The sequence below is a fragment of the Anastrepha ludens genome, chromosome 4, assembly GCF_028408465.1.
Source record: "Anastrepha ludens isolate Willacy chromosome 4, idAnaLude1.1, whole genome shotgun sequence".
Lineage (NCBI taxonomy): Eukaryota > Metazoa > Arthropoda > Insecta > Diptera > Tephritidae > Anastrepha > Anastrepha ludens.
The window spans coordinates 107,846,960-107,869,019 of NC_071500.1; the positions used below are offsets into that span (position 1 = coordinate 107,846,960).

The 22,060-nt window shown below is 37.4% G+C and overlaps 1 protein-coding gene across 1 annotated transcript in view; it reads right to left on the reverse strand.

Annotated features, from left to right (window-relative positions):
* LOC128860522 (UPF0746 protein DDB_G0281095-like) overlaps window positions 1–20,702 on the reverse strand; it is a 79,429-nt gene extending 58,727 nt beyond the window's left edge. Inside the window, exon 1 of the mRNA XM_054098108.1 lies at window positions 20,327–20,702. Coding sequence (XP_053954083.1) covers window positions 20,327–20,357 — 31 coding nt within the window. The 5' untranslated portion in view covers window positions 20,358–20,702. The remainder of the gene's footprint in view (window positions 1–20,326) is intronic.
* Window positions 20,703–22,060: the final 1,358 nt, after the last annotated feature.

A 22,060-nucleotide genomic window follows, 5' to 3' on the forward strand; every position in this document is an offset into this window, starting at 1 on the left:
CGATTTTCTAAACAAATGCCCATCCTCCTCTAAGTACAATATGATATCACAAATGGAAGTGGATCAACCATACCCTGCGCAAACCCCTGAACAACATCACAAGAGTTGCGTTGGATTGGAATTCCCAAAAGAGTTGCAGACGCGGGAGACCAGCCAACACCTGTAGACGACAGTCGAATGCAAAAGCGCAGAAAACAGGCAATTCGTGGAGACAAATAAAATGTCTAGCTTCAAATAATAGGAATATGAATAAGTTCGTGCGGTTTTACAACAGATGGCGTAACTTGATTATTATTCCATCGATCCACATTTCCAAACATTCATTGGAGAGCTACTGTCGTAAGGCACAAACGTCAGTATAAGTTTTTTATTTGAAGCGTAAACAACAATATTTTTACCACACTTGAAAATGTCGAATTTCGTGCCAAATAATGTGTTTTTGCGGGGAATTCTTCTTCATTATTTTAATATGAAGAAAAAAGCAGCCGAAAGTCATCGTATCTTGGTGGAAGTTTATGGTGAGCATGCTCTATCTGATCGAACGTGCCAGAAGTGGTTTGCACGCTTTAAAAGTGGTGATTTTGGCTTGGAAGACGAAGAACGCGAGGGTGCGCCGCCAAAGTTCATGGATACCGAATTGGAGGAATTGCTCGATCAAGATCCGGCTCAAACGCAAGAAGAGGTTGCAAAAACTTTGGGAGTTGATCAATCAACCATTTCCAAACGTTTAAAAGACATGGGAATGATCCGAAAGGTAGGCCATTGGGTGCCGTATGAATTGAAGCCAAGAGACGTTGAACGCCGTTTTATGGCATGCGAACAACTGCTTCAACGGCACAAAAGAAAGGGTTTTTTGCATCGAATTGTGACTGGCGATGAAAAGTGGGTCCATTACGACAATCCAAAACGTCGGGCAACGTATGGATACCCTGGCCATGCTTCAACATCGACGTCGGCGCAGAATATTCATGGCCTGAAGGTTATGCTGTGTATCTGGTGGGACCAGCTGGGTGTTGTGTATTATGAGCTACTGAAACCGAATGAAACGATTACGGGGGATGTCTACCGACGACAATTGATGCGTTTGAGCCGAGCACTGCGAGAAAAACGGCCGCAATACGCCGATAGACACGACAAAGTTATTTTGCAACATGACAATGCTCGGCCACATGTTGCACAAGTGGTCAAAACATACTTAGAAACGCTCAAATGGGATGTCCTACCCCACCCGCCGTATAGTCCAGACCTTGCGCCATCCGATTACTATCTCTTCCGATCGATGCAACATGGCCTGGCTGACCAGCACTTCCGTAATTACGATGAAGTCAAAAAATGGATCGATTCGTGGATTGCGGCAAAACCGACCGAATTTTTCACAAAGGGAATCCGTGAATTGCCAGAAAGATGGGAAAAAGTAGTAGTAAGCGATGGACAATATTTTGAATATTAAATTTGTAACCATTTTACGTCAATAAAGTTTCAAATTTCGAAAAAAACCGCACGAACTTATTCATAGTCCTATTACATCATATAATAATTAGCTTGTTGAGGCCCCATGTTCCACCTAGGCTCTACGGGAAGTTATATATATAGGGTTTTTCAGTAAGAGCGCTTCAACTTTTGAACTTTTTTGAATAAAACACAAACGGTTTGACTTTTTTAACAAATTTTTTTTTTATTATCGAGTTTGAACATATACATTTAAGTATGAAATTCGATTTCTTTTGCATGACCACCGCGTGCACGTTTTACGAAGTCCAATCGTTGAACCCAATTTTCGACCACTCTTTTGCATAAATCGGCCGAAATTCCAGCAATTTCGCGTTCAATATTGGCTCTGAGCTCACAAATCGTCGCCGGCTTGTTACTGTAGACCAATGACTTCACATAACCCCAAAGAAAATAGTCTAGAGGCGTAAAATCACACGAGCGCGACGGTCATTCGACCGGTCCATTTCTGGAAATAATGCGCTCATCGAACTTACTCTTCAACAAATCAATTGTAGCGTGTGCTGTGTGGCTTGTGGCCCTGTCCTGTTGAAACCACATGTCGTCTAAGTCCATACCATTTAATTGTGGCCAAAAATAATCGTTTATCATGTCGCGGTATCGATTTCCATTCACAGTAACGTGGCGATCGTTCTCGTGAACGAAAAAATATGGGCCAATTACGCCGCCGGCATGTAAACCGCACCAAACAGTGATTTTTTCGGGATGCAACGGTGCCTCATGAATCACGTGTGGATTGCTTTCTGCCCAGTATCGCATGTTTTGCTTGTTGACAAAGCCATTGAGCCAAAAGTGAGCTTCATCACTGAAGATGATGAAAATGGCCGTAATGCTCTTAAAGTAGCAGCAACAGAACGATTATTTTCATAAAAAACTTGCACGATTTGCAATCGTCGCTCAAGTGTGTAGCGTTCCATGATGAATATTAATAATTAAATAAATTAAGTACCAACGCTACCAAAAAAAACTTTTAACAGATGTTTCTGAAAAGTGCTTCTATGATCCTATTTCTACTTTTTTGTAGACCATTGTTGTTTTAATTACTAGCAGGTGGTAACATCATGTTAGACTCATTATACTTATACATAAACTATCTACGGCCTAATAGTGAAGGTCACGCCATTTATGGAACAGCCCCAAGACGCACATCACAAATAGGAGGAGGAGCTCGGCTGAACATCTAACTGAATTGTACGCACCCACACTTTATTTATTTTGCGACCCATATGCTTTCCAACGGTCCAAATTATGTCAACATCCGGGCACTATTTTTTGAGTGATGCTATTTCGGAGAAATTTCCTACTTTCTTGTGTTGTATGTATGTATGCATATGCAGAAATTACTTCAATTGGAAACTGGCTCTGCGGCCAAATTGATTATAAGTTTTTATTTTTTTACCACAAACATCCAATTCCTGAACACTTTTTATATATCCTGAAGATTTTTCAATAAGAATTTATTTAATAGCAATTGATTTCCAATATTCGACTGCCTTCACAGTATTATTCAAATATTTAATACCGCAATACTCAAAACCACACTAATTTATATAATTGAAGTGAAGGATATTTCAAATTCACAGAAAAGAAACAAAAACACTTTTTCCATGTTCGACACACGTGTGCGCTTCACATCCCCCTATACAGCCCGCCTCAGCCCATCATTCGAATTCATTGTCGATTTGTAAATTTGTTAAGTTCTTTTAAACGAGCCAATCGGACTTGTGCCAAATGCTGTCAAAATCAATTGTACCAAGCAATGGAATGTTGGTTGCCGGTTTGTGCTGCTGTTATACAGACAGGATTTTTGGCCAAATACCAAAAAAAGTGGAGGACGAAGAAGTATACAAAGCATGATTGGGTGAGTGCGGGTGTGGGCAAATGTTGGGTATGAAAATAAAGTGGAAAATAATAAAAACACAGCTGCAACACAACAGCATCACAAAGGCTTAAGCGATACGGGCAAAGAAAAATGACGAAAAAAAACAACAAAATGAAAATTGCTTATCAAAATGTGGTTGCTACTCACATAGCCATTCACAACCGCATTTCAGTCATATATACATACATACATGCACACAAGCATACCTAGAAGCAAATGAAATTGAAATTGGCACTGACAAAAGTAAACTTGCCCATGCCCACTCACACTCTTCACCCCCCTCGCACTTAATACCATGCAAGCCAAAATCTCGAGTTCAGTGCAGCGCTCCTGGCCCACCTGCAGCCCAAAAAATTAACAAAGAAGTTGGAAATAAAAATAAAAATTTTCCACAAAAAAAACCTAAGTTGATGTGTGTGATGTGCGCTGATATTTTTTGGTTGGAGGCGGAATAAAAAACGCCCCCGAAATAGTTTTGACTTTTGCTTGCACTTTTCATCGTTGAATGCGCTACTCTTGAGTTCGTTGGCAAAACCGTAAATGGCGACCCATTAAAATTCAAACTAAACTAAACGTTTGCGGGCAACAACACAAGCGGCAATGGTGGCAAGAGCGACGGGGGCGAATGTGAAAGAAGAACCGAAAAAAAGTTTTAGAAAGGTAATATAAAACTAAAATTGAATAGTGAAAAAGGCGTTTACGAATTTCAAAAAGTGGTTTAGAATAAAGAAGTGGTCTCGCAAGTCAAAGGCACACAAGCGCACTGATGATAAATAAGCGTATAGAGAACTTACACATACACCTACATTTCGCTCAGTGGCCTTTTGAGACTCCGTATGTAGTGAAAAAGCTTTTTCTGTTTTTGTGTTTTGGTATAGTATGTTCGGTTGTTGGTGCCTTTCAAGCGCCATGCGGGAAAATGCGCCGAAACCTGGAAACGTATGCGGTGCTGTTACCTGAGGTTGCTAAAGTTTTTGGAAAATTTGGAGGAAGCGAAATATTCGCTTATTTACTATAAATTGCATCTATACACTTTTTGAAAATCTTTTTTTTTTTACATTCACCAAAGAATTTCCATTAATAAATACCCATCTGCCTGTCAACGCATGTAGCTAAAGAGCAGATGTTCAAGTACGCGTAAGCATTTTAAAAATCAACCCAAAAAACATACGAGTATTATGCACCAACACCAATTACTTTTATATAGTCAAGCTTAAGGCCGAAAATGTCGAAGCTTCTAAGTTCACATTTTACTAAAACTTAGTTATATTTACATAAAAGAAAAATTAATAGAATAAATTCAGAATACAAAAAATAAATTTTAAGGTAAAGGGGGGTTAAGCTTCACATCTAACCGTGCATCACTGATCTCAACGATGATTAAAATTTTTATGTGAGTACTCATGTTTTTCAATTAGCGAATAAGGTCACCGGCCTATCTATGTTGGCTAGAGTGATGAGTACGCCCAATGAAAAAGGAAATAAATAAATTAATAAAAAAGATCACTTTTCCCTACCTATGCTACATTGCCTAGAGCACTTAACTGGTACTGATGAATCTGGAATTTTCACCATGGATGTTAAAGACAAAATATTATACAAAGTTCAATGTCTGGTGCATGTGCGATCTCCAGGATCAACCAAATCCAACCTAACCTAACCCAGCCTTTACTACGAGCTACCAAGTCCAAAGTACATATTGCAGATACCGACTGATCAGGGGGTCTCATACCAGACGCTTCTCTTTGATCTTTTCGTCATCTTCAAACAATGTGGGTTATCTAATCTGAAATGGAAGCTGCAGTTACCAATAGGTTTCGAGGTTTCTCTAGGGAACTTAGTATTCTAAAAACTCGCCAGACTGATGATGATATATTTGCGCGTACACCCTTTCTGGGTGTTTGGCCGAGCTCCTCTTTCTATTTGTGGCTTGCGTCTTGGTGGTGTTCCACAAATGGAGGGGCCTATAATTTTAAGCTAACTCCGAACAACATATGGCAGAAATACAATCGCCGGTTTGACATTGCCTTCCGGAGGCACCTATTATTAGAAAAAACGTTTTCTATTTTTAGGTTTCATTCACGGAGATTCTGCAAATTGAGCTGCTAGAATGACACAATCAAAAAATTTAATAATGTAAAGAAAATGAAATCAAAGTTTTTAATTTATTGTACTAAGATTCTCTAAGTAAAAGTAAAGGCGCATTTTTATCTAGTAACGAATGTCGCCATGAATTTTTTAAGCAGCATAAATGGAGAGTTTTTGGTCTGCAAATGAGAGATGCATAGATGAGATGAGAGATGCATGCATAATAGCAGACGCAATACCAAGATTTCACTGGAATATCCTATTTCGGCAAAAATTTGAGCTGAAAACCAACCAAAAGTCCAGAACAGAGGCTGACATGGTAGCTTAGCTTTCATTATAAAAGAACACAAAGTATACGCTAGACAGAAAAGGCCGACGAACTCTCATTGCATCCATAATGTACGTTGTAATTTATGTTCTCATTTCAGAAAGCTAGCAAAAGCAAGCGTCTGCAGTCTGCCATCTGGGCGCTAAAACGCCAGAGGTTCTCTCTGAAAATTTGCACAACTAGGCGGTGTGACTGCAGACATATTAGCGATATGGACAAAGAAGCCTGAAGAGGTAGTTTGATTCATTAGAAGCCTCAATTATAACTCGCACTTAAGCACAAGAGACCATATTAGAGGTTACCGTAATAATAATGCAAATCCAATTATTCATGGCAGGTTTCAAAATTGCTTTTGGATGCAAGTTTCTTGAAGTATTTGTCATTTTATATTATCTGAATGCCGCGGCCAAATGGGTCGAAACTCGCTGTGCGCACGAAACAGGAAATGATAGGAAAGGTTTTTTAGCTATTGCCACTAAAGCAGAAATGGCCAACCTCCAAGTGAATTTCTGACATAAAACATCGATAGTAGAAATCTAAACTAAAATCTTAAAGTAGAAAATGGAATAATCAGCCGAAAATTGATCATTAGATACCCCGAAGCTATAATTTGGCGCCGTTAGACTATCTTATGTGGAGCATCTTTAAGGATAAATAATACGCGAACTACCTACGCTACTATTTTTTAGTAGCGAGGATGTGGCAAGAAACTGCTGCAGAAGCGCTAATTGAATTCTCTCTGAATCACCACCAAACATGCGAAAATGTACTGAAAATTTGATTGAAAAAGTATGCTACGATAAACCTAGTCTTTGAAGGCATTTCGATGGCATTATTTGGTGTTTCATACCAGAATTAGAACCAGAACTCCATACCAAGCATTCCAGGTGCTGTGAATTTCCTCGGCGTATTCAGCTATAAGGTTCATATATATACAGGGCCCGCCATTTATCGTTATGGATTTGAACTAGGTATTATTTGAAGAATTTTAACACTTAGCTATCATCTGATTTGACAGAAAATTAGTTAGTATGACGCCGTACAAAGTCTAATTGGTTCGGCAGCTGAAGCAAACCGACCACCCAATGCGTTTTCGCTTCGCTTCATGGACTTGGGATCGACTTGAAGAAGATGAAGACTTTTAACGAAAAATCCCCTTTTCGGATGAAGCTCATTTCCATCTCGGCGGGTATGTTAACAAGCAAAATTGCCGCATTGGGGGCTCAGAAAACCCGCACGCACTCGAAGAAAAGCCGATGCATTCACAACGAGCCACTGTTTGGTGCGGATTTTGTTCGAGAGGCATCATTGGTCCATTTTTCTTCGAAAATGAACGAGGAGTGGCCGTAACCGTCAATGGAGAGCGTTACCGGGCCATGTTGAACGAATTTTTGTTCCGAAAAATTGAAGAGAAGGATATTGGTGGCATTTGGTTCCAACAAGATGGCGCTACTTGCCACACAGCGAATCCTACGATCAATCTTTTGCGCACTGTCTTCGAAGATCGCATTATCAGCCGAAATTCTGATATCGTTTGGCCGCCTTGGAGCTGCGATTTGACGCCGTTGGATTATTATCTTTGGGGTGCCGTCAAAGACCAGTGTGCCAACAAACCAGCAACAATTGATGCACTGAAGACCAACATACGCGATGTCATAGCTGAAATACAGCCGCATACAATCGAAAATGTGTTGAAAAATTGGACCGATCGTATGGGATGGTGCACGGCTAGCCGAGGCAGCCATATGAATGAAGTTGTGTACCATCATTAACCGGAAGGATTGTACTTCAAAATAAAAAAAAAACAGTTTGGAAAAATATTGAGTAGTTTCTTTTTTGTAGCATTTTTAATTCCGTAAAGTTATATGGCGGACCCTATACATATATATAATTGGCGCATGCACCCTTTTTGGGTGTTTGGCCTAGCTTCTCCTCCTATTTGTGGTGTGCGTCTTGATGTTGTTCCACAAATGGAGGGACCTACAGTTTCAAGCCGACTCCGAACGGCAGATATATTTTTTTATGAGGAACTTTTTCATGGCAGAAATACACTCGGAGGTTTGCCATTGCCAATTTTGGTGTTTCACCAAGATTCGAACCAACGTTCTCTCAGTGAATTCCGAATGGTAATCACGCACCAACCCATTCGGCTACGGCGGCCGCCGTTATTTGTTACCTGAATAAGGCACTAAAAGCCGTAATGCCTAAAATGTTTGGTATAATATTTGCTCTTGATTTATTATTTCCAATAAAAAAAGGAAATTAAAAATATTCAAAAAATTAATTTCTTCCCCTCAAAATCCACCAAAAATCTAATTTCCGCTATTGAGATTTTCGGGTGATAATTGTTATTAATTTTTGTTCTTTTTTATAGACGATATCAACCAAAAACAGCCTTTTCTCTTACTCTCCGATTGTATTGCAAACACTTTCCTGACTAGGCAACTAAATATCCCAAAATTCAATTTTCCTCTGAAGGAAGAGGTAACCAGTCACCTCGAACTTGTCTAGAATTGCCTGCTAAAGTATGTGAAATCAAATATGCACGAATGTGTGCAACTGAAACCCTAAAACAACATTATCAGTGTCATCATTACATGCAAAACAACTGTAATATGCCGCTAACAGCCTGCCAACGGCAGAATAACAACAATAGCAGCACGACCACTGAAGGTAAATGATACTGGCAAAGCAAAACAAAAAAAGACGAAGCGAAGCTCAGAAGCACAAAATGGATAATAGTTGAAAATTGCTATGAAAATGCTGAGGAGAAGCAGAAGTGAAGGCAAACGAAGCAATCAAAGCTTGTGAGTAGTAGCAACTGGAATAAAGTTATATGAAAATATACTGGCAGCAGGCTTTTGGCACTTGTTCGTTGAGTCATTGTTGCCACTAGAATATGTAAATGCAAACAAACAAATACTAATATATTAATATATGTATGTGCTTGCGCACAACTCTACACAGATAGGCTACCAATTGCTGGAATTACACCTTTCAACCTCATATGTTGGCCTTTGCTTGAGCTGATAGTGCAAGTAGGCGTTTTGGCAAAAGCTAATGGCTGTGAAGTGGTAAGAAATGAAAGCAAAGTAGTACAAAAACAAAACCAAAAAACTAGAAAAATAGCAAGAAAGCTAGGAAGAAAGCTAGGAAGAGGATGACTGAAATTTTGAAATTCAATTTTCCGCCTACACGCCCACACAGCTGCGGCTGCTGCCAAAAAGGAAACTCATTCACACATATGAATTCACAGACAGCAAAAATTGAGGAAATACCTGAGCGTTCACTTTTGTTATCTTTTCTTTTTTTTTGTGCTTTTGCTCTTTTGATTTTTCAATGTGTGCGTTGGATTGCTGTTGCTTGTTATTGGCAAGCTTATGAAAAATACAATTGAAATATTTTGAGTGCCTAAATCTTTTTAGAATTTTAAAGCATATTCACAGGCGCAAGTGCAAATAAGATTTTGAAGAGTCGATTGTGGTGGATGCATCAATGATCGAGCCTTAATAATGGGTTGGCAAAAGTAGGTCGAGTAGATTAAAGGTTGGCTACTTTAGTGAGCCGAGAAGCTTTTTTATTACAACTTTTCACTTCACACATACACACAGTAGCGGAGCTCTACAGTAACTACTGCCCAGATAACAGGTGAAGAGCTCAAAAGCTATGAGTTAGTAAAGTGCACCTGCATTCAAGTAAAAGTGTCAGTAATCAAGCATAATAACCCTTAGTGAAGAATTAGTTGGATAAAAAAGAAAAAAAGCTTGTTGTGGAATATTTATATATCGCTTGAAGCATCACAAAGTTGTGCCAGTTGCATACCCACCTAACTCTTTAATATTATTTGAACCAAAATATATTGTTAAATATTTTGTAATATTTGTTAACATAAATAAATCAAGTGAAAGGATATCTGAGTTCTTTTCAGACATTTCTGTCAGCCACGGCTTACTTTTGCGATCACCAACTCGGTGCTCATTTTTGTTTTTCAACTACATGTTCTTCTTCTTAATTGGCGCAATAACCGCTTGCGCGATTGTGGCCGAGCTTAAAAAAGGACACCAACCGTTTCTTTCCCATGCTAACCGGCACCAGTTGGACACACCAAGTGAATTTAAGTACCTCTCCACCGTATCTTTCCAACACAGAGGAGGTCTTTCTCTTCATCTGCTACCACCAGCTGGTACCACGTCGAGTACTTTCAGACCCGCAGCGTTTGTGTCCATTCGGAAGACATGAACCAGCCAACGAAGCTGCTAGATCTTTACTCACTGCGCTACGTCTATGTTGTCGTAAAGCTCATACAGCTCATTGTTCCATTGTCTGCGAATCGTTAGCATACAAAGGTCCAAAAATCTTTCGCAGAATATTTCTCTTGAACACTCCAACGCTGTTATCAGCGTTCAAGCTTCTGCACCAAACGATTGGACAGATACGATGAAAGTCTTATAAAGTGTTAGTTTTGTTCGTCGAGAGAGGGCTTTACTGCTCAGTTGTCTACTTAGTCCAAAGTAGCACTTGTTGGCAAGGGAGATTCTATGTTGGATTTCCAGACTGATATTGTTATCGGGGTTAATGCTGCCCTCTAGATAACCGAAGCCTCTTACAACCTCGAAATCATAACTGTCAACAGTTTCGTGGGTGCCAGTACGCGAGTACCCCGACTGTTTGTTTGATGGCAGGAGGTACTTCGTTTTGTCCTCGTTAACCTCCAGGCCCATTCGCTTAGGGTATTTATCTAGTTTTTCAGAACTAACAACCCGGTTGTTGCGGCTGATGATGTCAAATCATCGGCATACGCCAACAATTGTACGCACTTATAAAAAACTGTGCCTGAGCGCTTAAGTTCTGCAGCTCGCACGATCTTTTCCAGCATCAGGTTAAACTGAGCATATAGGTAACTCCTTTCCATACTGTCGAATGCATCTATGAAATCGGCAAAATGATGATGTGTACCAGTTATACTTTCATGGATATTTTCTGATAATATCTGATTGATTGCAGGTTTTCCAGGTTTAAAGGCACACCGATAAGGTCCAATCAGTTGATTGATGGTGGTATGATGGTGCTTCAGCCGTTCACACAATACGCTCGCTATAACCTTATAGGCGATATATGGAGGGCTAATCCCGCGATTATTAAGGATTGAGCAGAGCACACTTAAATTCCAATCGGCAGATATGCTTTCATTCTACCATATTGTGCCAAGGAGCTGATGCATGCACTTTACTAGCTCCTCGCCGCCATGTTTAATTAGCTCAGCCGGCAGCCGTTCAGCGCCCGCGGCTTTGTTGTTTTTTAGCCGCATTATCACAATTCTCACCTAGTCAAAGTCGAGTAGCGGAAGGACAGTCCCGTCTTGAACTATTGAGACATCGGAGTCCTCAGATTCTCTGTGACATGCGCAGTTGTTACTATTTAGCAAGTTCAAGAAGTGTTCCCTCCATAATTTATGCACGCACTGATTGTCAGTCACCAGTTCTGCAACATTACAAAAATATAATAGCAGGTCTTAAAATTAATTCAACGATACATTTCCAAATTGGGATTTAATATTCCTCTACTTTAAGGACGTATATGGCATTTTTCGCTTTTTCCTTTTTCACTTAAGCCTTTCTTGTATTTCTGCTCTACGCTTCTTACTTCTTCCTTATATGTACTTATACTCGTAAATATGGGGCATGATTGTATTCATATAAGTAAAAAATGTTAAAAAATGTATAAAAGCACTACTTTCTAGTTGTTTAATAGCTTATTTTGTTAGAGCTTTTCGCCTCGTTTTCAGTTCTTTGGAGGAAATTAGAAAACGTTTAAGTAGTTTTTAATATTTTATGAGCAGCACTTAAGTGCCTTGGCGTGGTTGTCACACAAGCTCTTTTAAGGCAGGTGTATGTAAAGTGCATATATGTATATAAGTACATATGTATTCATGTTGTATGTTAATATAAAGTACATTTCTGCACTATAGCTATTCATTTGGGTATAGTTAGGATAGGTTTCTTCTTAAATACCTTTGTCAAAGGCACACTTCTAAAGATTATTTTTTGTGAAAGTGAATTAAAATTAAGCTCAGAATTCAACTTAAGCCCCAAATATAAGTCAAAAAGAGAATTGCTTACTGCAACATAACAAAATATTTTTTTTTATACGCACTAATGAAAACAGTCTTTACACCTTTTCCGCTTTGATTTTCCGGCACTTAATTTGAATTTGGTGCTTTAGTGTGTATACAAACTTTTAGTAAAATTTTATGGCAAATATTTTTTTTTTTGTACATTTTAACCCATTTGTAGTCCAGAGGTGTAGTCCTTAATGCTTTTGTTGCTTTCCAGCTAAAGTAACAAAATATACCTATTTATTAAGTAGTTAGAGAATTAAGATGTTCCATAAAAACTTTAATCCGTCGCGTAACATAAAAGTCTGACGTAAATTTGCAAATAACGAATACACATATATTTTTCTCTGTTCCTTTTGCTTTTCTTTGTTCTGTACCATAACGTGGTTTCCTCTGACGACTTACCAAAACAATGTGCGAAATGTGGGCACTTTTTTCTTCCCTAGAAACTAATTCCGACACAAACTTTCAAAATTTTGTCATAAGAATCGAAATGATTCGAGAAGATCGTAACCTATTTTGCATGATTCCTTTATTATAAGCACAAACAATGTTCATTTTATTGCAATCAACTTAAATAAATCAACCAAACAGATAAAAAAATTACTAAAGTGCAAACTTCCACCCGAAGAATTTGACTATAAATTGACTCTGTAAGCAGAGTAACTTGAATATTGACACCAGAATTTTTCTAATAGCAATTTGAAATAGTAATAAGTTGTTGCCATATCCGAATGACTACCATTCAGGTGAAAAACCTCGGACACGAAAAAATAAGTGCTAGAAAAAAGTTATTCTAATAGACTTGGGTTTTAAGTATGATGCTTAATTCAAAAATCAGGGTGTCCAGTTAGTTGAGAGCTCCGAAAGGTCGGGTTATAAAACCACTACCCGGAAGGGAAGTAATGGAAAAATCGATGACGGCGGTGATAACTACCGAAAATTGAGTTCCAAAAATGTTTCGAGAGATGGATTAGATGCTAGTATAAGTGCGTTGCATTTAATGGGAAGTACTAAGGCGATAATATCGCTTTTAAAGAATAGGCCTATATTTTAAATTTTCGGAATATTTTCCAGAAACTTTTTGATCAAGGTAGGTAGTTAGGTGGAAGTACCACTCTGACGCTCCGCAAGTAGCACTAAAGCGCCGTTTTGATACCAATCTGAGACCTTCAATAGGCAGATATCTACAGCTTGCCAGTGCTATTGATATAATAAAGAAAAATAATGGAATTTAGTTTGGAGCACTGCCAGGGCTGTCAAAAAAAGGAACACCCAGTTAATTTAATTGGCAAGCTGTCAAACCCGGATCAAACCTATTGAGCAGCCTTCTTTCCATGAAAAAAATCATAGTGAATATCACTTTCAATTTTCAAATTGATTGATCAAGATTCATTCAAGTTATGACTCGGGCTGTCTGGCAAAATGTATTTTGGTCGCGTTTAATTTTTAGGTACAGTACCGATGCATCAGACTACGTGAGGTTCAAATGGTGATGGATCAAATGGTGAAAAAAAAAAAAAAAAAATATTTAGACATTTTTCGCCCCTTAGTCCTTCGAGAATATCATTTTTAAGTGATAAGGTGATAATTTAAGCAAACAAAAAAAAAACAATTTTCCATTTCTAAAAAAAATAAATGAAATATGAAAATATTGGGCAGAGCAGCTTGCACGGCTTTTATTTTTAACAAAAATTAATAGCAGCATTTGCAATATGAAATATATACCTACTCATTACATATGGACCGCCATGTTCTGCTAATCAACTGCCTTATGCAACATAAATAAACAAATATTTACTTTTATCAAACTACCAAAATATTGTCTAAATAAATGAGCGCCTTCGTGTCACCCGATGGTACTTCTTGCTTGTTAATTATTTTTCCAACAATTTTTACAAAAAAAAACAAAAACATCCACACGTAAACATGCCATCGCACTTGAACAAGTTTCAGCCAATGCCGCTGGGTAACGAATGTTTTACAACAAACAAAGTTTTTGTGCATTTTTGTTCCTTTTTTGTGTACATATTTCCACCTACTTTGAACTTTTATGATGAAAAACAAAAAATGCACTTAGTTGTCGCAAACTTACTTGCCACGAACACTGCACATACATACACACACACATACACAAAAGTATACGCCCTCATACTCACACACACTTCCACTGCAGCATTCGACAGCCATCAGTCATGCGCTTACCCAGCCCTCTTGCACCCATTTGCTCATGCCCTTACACTCCCTCGCTATTTCTCCCTTTGCTGTGCTCGAGTACTTAAGCCACTTTTAATTGAAACTTATAATAACTTGTCAAGGACTTTTTTGGGCAGCGAACGACTGTGAGCGACGGTAGAAGCGATAGCAATGCCGATCTCAAGTATCCACCGCCAAGTGTTGGATTGCCTCTAGGCTAGAGGCAGTAAAGCAAATCTGCCAAATGAAAAATTATGGGAGAAAAGCATAAATGTAGACGCATACCAATAAGATGTGGGGGGCAAATAAGGGGAGGCCACATACAAAAGCCAGCTGGCGGGCCAGTGCAAGGCGGTAGGACTACTCGTTGGCCGCTACTAACTGCCCAACTGCTTAGCGGTTTCCCTCCCTGCCAGTAAGTAGGTGGCTGCTCAGCTCGCTAGCACTGAAGTGTTGTTTTTTTTTTGTGTTCCACCAACCTTTAAGGCATTTCTGCTTGCATTTCATGCTTATGCCGCCACCTCTTCTACGTGCTTGGAGAAAAATACGCGCATACATTGTTGGGGTGCACATGTACAGTTGTGCAAAAAATAGTAGGATTAACCTCAACACAAAACAAGAAGTTGGATTTATTGAAAAAAAAATTTAATTTAATTAAAATTAAACAAAAAGTTGTGTTTATTGAAAAAAATTAAAGTGTATGCAGTAGTTTTTTTACCACAAACTATTTATTTCATACAGTCCCTCTACACATTTACTTTTTTATGAATATTAAGAAAAATTAAGAAAAATCAATACTTGAATACAAAAACTCAATAATCCACTGCTCAGAATGATGGAAGTGTAGCACAAGACTAAATAAATCGATCAATAAAATAGTATTTAACTAATTATTATTGATTTTTTACGTTAATTGTCCAAATTGTATTAAGGGGGAAGTCTACTGTGAATTTTTCAAAAAATCGATTTTTTTTTTATTAGCTTAAAAAATACTTTGAACCCTCTTAAATAAGGTACAATATGTGTTACTGCTGGCTAAATTTTTCTTCGTTGAAATTTCGACCTTTTCCCGAAGCGCTCCAAAGCTTTAAACGCTGAAAACTGAAACTTTAAACGCATTTTTCTCGAAACTAAGTTTTTGTATACGGTGTACACGATATCTCGAGTTCTGATAAATGAATCAGCTTAAAAATTTAATTATATATTCTCTGTAATAGTGTCTCTCGTCTGACATAGGATTTTTTTGATATCGTTATTTGTTAAATTGTTATAAACAATAGTAACATCAATTTTAGGCAAAAAAAAAACAAAAAAATTTCAAGAATTTTTTTTTCAACGCCAAAATTTTTTATCGACATAATCCTACGTCAGACGAGAGTCAATACTATGTATATGATAACAATATTTTGTTTTTTTGTTTTAGATCACCGAAACGTAAGATTTCATGTAAACCGTTTAGGCACCTAAGAAAAGCGGACCTGCGCTTGCAGAAGTGCCACAGCGGCCATTTTGAATATTTTGACTTAAAATTTTTTTTTCAAAAACTTAAATATATAATAAAGATAAGAGTTTAAATAGATTTTATGTACGAGCAATATTTTGTTAGAAATAAAATCCGGAAAATAAGCCTGTTTTTCCCCTTGTCACAGTAGACTTCCCCCTTAAAGAAAATGGAAAATTCTCGCAGGTCTAACTACATCTATTTCTCTATTCTATTCGTTCTTTTCCCCTGTATTTGGGTTTTTTAGTTTCCCCTGTATTTGGGTTTCAGTTTCAATTAAATTTGTCCTCATAATTAGTTGAATAACCACGATTTGTTATTACTGCTGCGCATTTGCGTGGCATGGAATCGATGATAACGCAACACCTTTTCAGGGGGATTTGATGCCATGCCTCCTGGAATGTGTTCCATACATCTGTGGAGTTCAATGGTCTACGGTCGGCAACACTCTTTTTTATACCCGTCTACAGATTTTCTATAGAATTGAAGTCAGGCGACTGAGCAAATCACGACATGACTTCAACTCCCTTGACCCGAAACCATTCCTTGGCAAATTTACTCGAGTGTTATCCTGCCACTCCAATGGCATATTCTGTTCAAAGTATGGAAGCATTATATTTTCTAAAATTCTCACATATCCCTGTTGATCCATTATTTATTTTACCAAGTGGATTGGTTCAACATCACTTTAAGAAAAACTCCCGATACTATTACTTTCACAACGCCATGTTTGACATTTCGCGGATGACCAAATGACAAATAGAACCACTTCAGTTTTATCCGTTCACAAAATATTTCTCCCTTTTTCCTTTGGCCAATTTATGCGCTCTTTGGCAAATTTTAAGCGTGCTTTTCGTGGACTTTCCGCTTATAATTTTTATACCAGCAAGCGTCTACTAACTATTACGTGACTTACATCAAGATCTAAACGTTTTGTTTTTATTTCGGCAAATGATGCTGTAGGTTCTTTTACCTACAAGAGACTTAAAGCATATATCGATTGTCATCTCTGGTTACTTTCCGTTTGCGACCACATTTTTCGTGTGTATCTTTATACGACACAGCATTCGCTATCATTTGATAAAAACAGCCGAGTATTTCCTTTATTTCTCTATATGATTTACCTTTTTTTTGAGGATATTTAATGTTGTGGCGCTCTTCTTCGCTGCAGTGTTTTCTTCGAAATTTAAAACAAAGCGTAATGCTTAAATTTTACTCTACCTTACACTCTTAACTAATTTATTTTTGTAAACCTACTTTTCAGTTTTCTACACAAAATGGTAAATTATAAATATTTTAAAATAGTTTTTAACCCTAACTCCTATTTTTTTGAACAGCTCAGAAGCAAGTCTGACACAGAAATGAATATTTAAAATACTTTCATAGCAACTACCTGAAGATGCTTCGTTTATTACAATACTTGGGGAATCCGGCTAGTAGTACGGCTAGAAAATTGCAATGCTAAATTGGGATTGAAAATTGTTAGCATGGGCACTCTTATTATTTTGAACACCGCTGTATGTTTACCGAAGTATTTGTTTACTAGTGTATGTGGATCTGTGTGCACGCGCCTTTTGCTTGTACTTTTCATTTATAACATTAATAAAGTAAACGAGGATAAGCATACAAGCATACTTGTTTTTGTTTTTGTTTTTGTTTATATTTACATGCGCTGCATTTCAATGACTTTGACATAAGAGACTCTTGCATATCAAGTGGAGAAAAGGCATAGAAAGAATCGAATATGGGGGAAAGGAAAAAACAAAATGAAATGGGTCGATTTCCTTTCTTCACTTTTGAGCAAAAAATTTCCTTTCATAAAATATATTTTTCGTTTGGCTTAAACTTGACTTGCGTCGCTGCGTAGTGGCATATTCGTACAAGTGGTTGCAACAAATTTGAGTCAACTGTCGGCTGCTTAACAAAATGTTAATTAAATTCCATGCGACAAGCAGACGAAAGCTGTATATTTTATTACCTTTGAGTGCGTTGCATGATGCCTCTGACATGTGAGAGAGAGCGACCAAGGAAAATAGCCATAAAAAGCCTCAAACTACAGTTCTTAGAGTAAAATTAAAAATTAAAAAAAAATGTGAATATTTCAAAGCTTGTTTCTTACCACGAGTTGATATTTTTTTTTGTTGTTGTCACATGACCAGCAACTTTGTACTTTCTTCTGAAAATCCCGTTAACTGAAAAACTTCACAAGAAAGTTCACAGTGCTCTTAAGTGCGTTTGAATGCAGACGAGCTTTTTATTTCCAACAACAAAAAGTTACAGGAAGAAAAGTAAATTCAAATATGGCTCGCTGCTTATAACTTTCGGCTGCTGAGGTGTAAAATATATTTGAACTTAGAAGCTCAGATAAACTAATTAGTGCACTACACTAATTGTACGATGCTACAACCAGGTAATAACGTTGGGTAGCTTCTAAAACTTCGTACCCTCGCTATTTTCAACATATGGAGGAGCATAGAGTTTTATGTCAACTCTGAATGACAGATGGTTCCTATGCTTCATTTACTGCCAAGGGGCCGACAGCTATTAGAAAAATATATTTTAGTAGGTAATTGGTGTGTGTTCTAGTATCGTGGTTTCGAATCCGGGCACAATTAATAGTAGTCACGCACCAATCCATTCGGCTTGGGCGGCCGAAGATTTATTTATTCACAAATTCCGGCAAAAAAAAGGACAGCTGGCAAGAAATTAAGAATGCATTCTCCTCAAAAGATCTTCGGATCTCGAATTGGCGATAGAGAAACCAGACGACGTGCAAAATTAGCAGAACTTTATGGCCCAACTACAGCCCCAAACAAACGTCAGCATTGACAAATATGAAGCGAAGGAGCAAAAAGGAACCATTTGCATTTTTTTTATTTCATTTGGTAGTTTGAAGACCAAATTTTCTTTTCTTTTGTGATTAAAGTAATGAACTTTGGCCTAAGTACTCCGAATCGAAAGTTGGGAACTAGGAAATATTAACTGTAAACTAAGAAGTGAGAGCGAAGATATAAATAAACACAAAGAAATTCGCCTCAGAATTGTTTCTCGGCCTCTGTACGTTTAGATTAATGAGGTATTAACCAAGTTGGGACATCATGACCCGTGAAATTTTCAAACAATTATCAATTTCTTGTAGCACAAGTGCCTATTATTACTCGATTTGTATTACTTTTCACCAAAATAAGTTTTTATAAGGAAAACGAAATGCATTAATTTTGTGCGAATGGTTGAAAACTGTCGATCTTTATCTCCTTCATGGTCGACTTTTAGCTCTTGGGCGATGCTACGAATACCTGCATGCCGGTCAACTTCGATTATTTCTGTTATTTTATCGACATTTTCGACAATTTCGACATTTTCGATATTTTCTTTAACACCAAAAATGCCTGAACACCATCGATAAAACCAAAATTGCACGTAATTAGCTGTTAGCTGTGAGCAAATTTATATTAAGAAACTAAGATTTCTGAAATAATTCTATAATTTAAATGCAAGATTATTGCGCTTCAGTTAATGCAACCAATTCCACATTTATCTAATCGTGAACGCTCATTTGTCTTTGCCGCAAAGCAACCGACAAGTTACAACTACTCAAGCACTCAAATGCGCATACGCACCCACACACACACACACACACACTCATACAGGTAAGCAAGTGAGTGAGACCACCAGTCAGAATGGATTAGTGTCGGATGTGAGAAATTAACTTTGCAAACCAAAGGCAAATTACGCTAAACCCAACTTAGCGCCAAAAGATATAATCTGAGTGTAGCTGTGTGTGTGCGCGTATGCAAGTATGAAAATGCAAATGCAAAGGATATAAATGTGTGAGTGAGAAAATCCGTTTTAGTTTCTGCAATTAACATATTAAGCAAGAGATTAGCAGCCAGCCACCACCCAACCAGCTAGTCGAGCAGGTAGACATATTTTAATAGCGACTGAAATGCACATATGCCTGTGTGTGGGTGTGTGTGTGTGTGTTAGTAGATTTTGTTAAATAGCTGCAGAGGCGTCCCGCACATGTAGTGGCATTTGAGGCGGTCATGTATGGTCAAATGTAAATATGGTCGTATGTGCAAGTGTGTGGGTGATGTTATGCATACATTTGCCAACGGAATATGCACCTACAACACACCAGCAAGTCCAAGCTTTGCGGTTGTCATGCCACACAACAGCCCATTAGCGCAACTGCTGGACTGCTGGTATACGTGAAGAGTGGCACCTGTTTGCTAGCATTCCCTCATACACACACACGTATGTATGTATGTGCATGCATGCATTGACTCATATGCATCTTGTTTTCTCTATCGTAGCATGCAAATTACAAGGTCCAGCGCTATTAGTTGGGCGTTTTGAGGGCGTGTAGACTGAATAAAAATTATGTAGTACAAAAGGCATATTTTTCATGTGTGCATTATAATTATCGTAAGTTAATGTATGACCTGCTTTTAGGCGGTTAAGCATTTGTTGCAAGAAATGCAATGGTACGAGTAATCCACATAAATTAGTAAAAATAAAAATAAAAATTTAAGTGGGTAAGTATCAAGCGTGCACTGTATCGAAAGGTTTGTATGACCTGGGCTGTGAGTCACATAAAATGTCTGTCTCTAAAAGAAAGTTTAAGGAATTGTATTTTTAAATGAGACACGTATTTCTTAAATTCTTAAAATACTTATATACACACAATTTGATTCTTATACTCACTTGCTATGTGCTCGTTATGAAAGGCCAACATTTGGTCGTCTGTTTATATTTTCTCGATTAATTTGCAAAATACACAAAATCTGCGATTTATTTATATATTTTAGTTTAACCGAAACCACCGCGTATTACCGTAAAATCAACGCGTCACCGAAACCGTTTTTAAACCGTAGACAATATGTACCGTTAAGTGTATTGCGCAAAAACGAATTGTCGATAAAGATAAAATTTACTATTTTTTTCAGCGTAAAGGAAAAATGCTTCGCTCATACAGCTGTCACCGGTCGTCGGTCACAATGTGCCCTGAATTCTGGGCCGTTTCGCGAAGACACGCTTGCAACACGGATTACTTTACAGCAACAAAAGCGTAGCAAATGCTTGCACCTGCAAGAAGAAGAAAGAAAAAGATGGAAAATGTTTAGTAATATTTAAAAAAAAAATCAGTTGTGGAAAAACTATTAAATTTAGTCAGCAAACAAGCAAACAAAAGTTAGCACTAAGAAAAAGTTGCATAAAATTTGCTTACGAAAGTTTCCCGCTTCAGGCAAATAAATACAAAAGGAGCGAATGAAAAAAAAAAGATTCAGAAGCGATTAAAGTACAGCAATTTAGCAGGCTGGAGGACAAATTTTGCTTTCCGACTTCTGTGAAATATGCATAAATCTATGTATGTTTGTAGTAGTTTATTTGCTTTGTTTATGTGTCAACTGCATTACGAGGCAAACGCTTCAAATAACAGCGGTGACAAGTGAAAGAAAAATATATAGCATACATTTAGGCAGCGACAGAAAAACTGGAGAAACTGCAACTTGACTGATGCATTGTGCATTTTTCTCTGTATTTTATTTTATTTTCCTTTTTGCATTCTTTCTATGTCTTTTTATGCTTTTTTTTTTTTTTGTTTTTTCAGTATTTTTTGTTACGCGAAATTCGCTGACAGACGTTGATGCAGATGGATTTGTTTAAGGCAAATATGCAAATGCTAAAAGGGTAAAAAATAGATGCAACAGTAGATGACAAAATGCAAAGAAAAGTACGTAAACAACAAAGTCAAATTAAGTTATGAACTTTTTTAAAAGATTTCATTTATATATTCGCTTGAAAAAGTAGTGGCTAAAAAATGTTTCATATCCTTAAAAGCTCTCAACCAAGCTGTTCTTCCAGCCTGTGGCGCGTATCTTTAGTTTTTCGGCTTTGTCCCTGTATGCCACCTTTAAACTTCAAATTATTTTTATATGAAGGTCTTCCAAATCAGGAGTGCATTCAATTGTTTATCATTGCTTACATGGGGGGACTAATATTACCAAAATACAAAGTACAAAAAAAGTACAGTTACTCTAACGAGTTTTTTGCAACAATGATGCTTAACGACAATGAGACGATGTTCTCCTTCTGAAAGTTGCATACACCACACGAAAAACTTATAAGACCAAATACATTTTTATATTTATTATCAGCTTACGGCAAACAATTTATGTTTTTAATATCTGAACTTTTAATGAAAAGTAGTTTTAATATTTTCCAAAAATAAGCACGCATTTCACGAAACTTAATCTAATTATTAAGAAAAGTAAAATCTATAGAACGAAAAAAACATAAGATCAAATAGCATAACATAACTACGCTTTAAATATCTAAAAAATATAAAGTTCTTCGGGCTTATATAATAATTTGGAGCTTAATAATCTATGTTGGATCCTCCTTTGAATACAAATTGTTGAAGTCGTACAGAAGGCA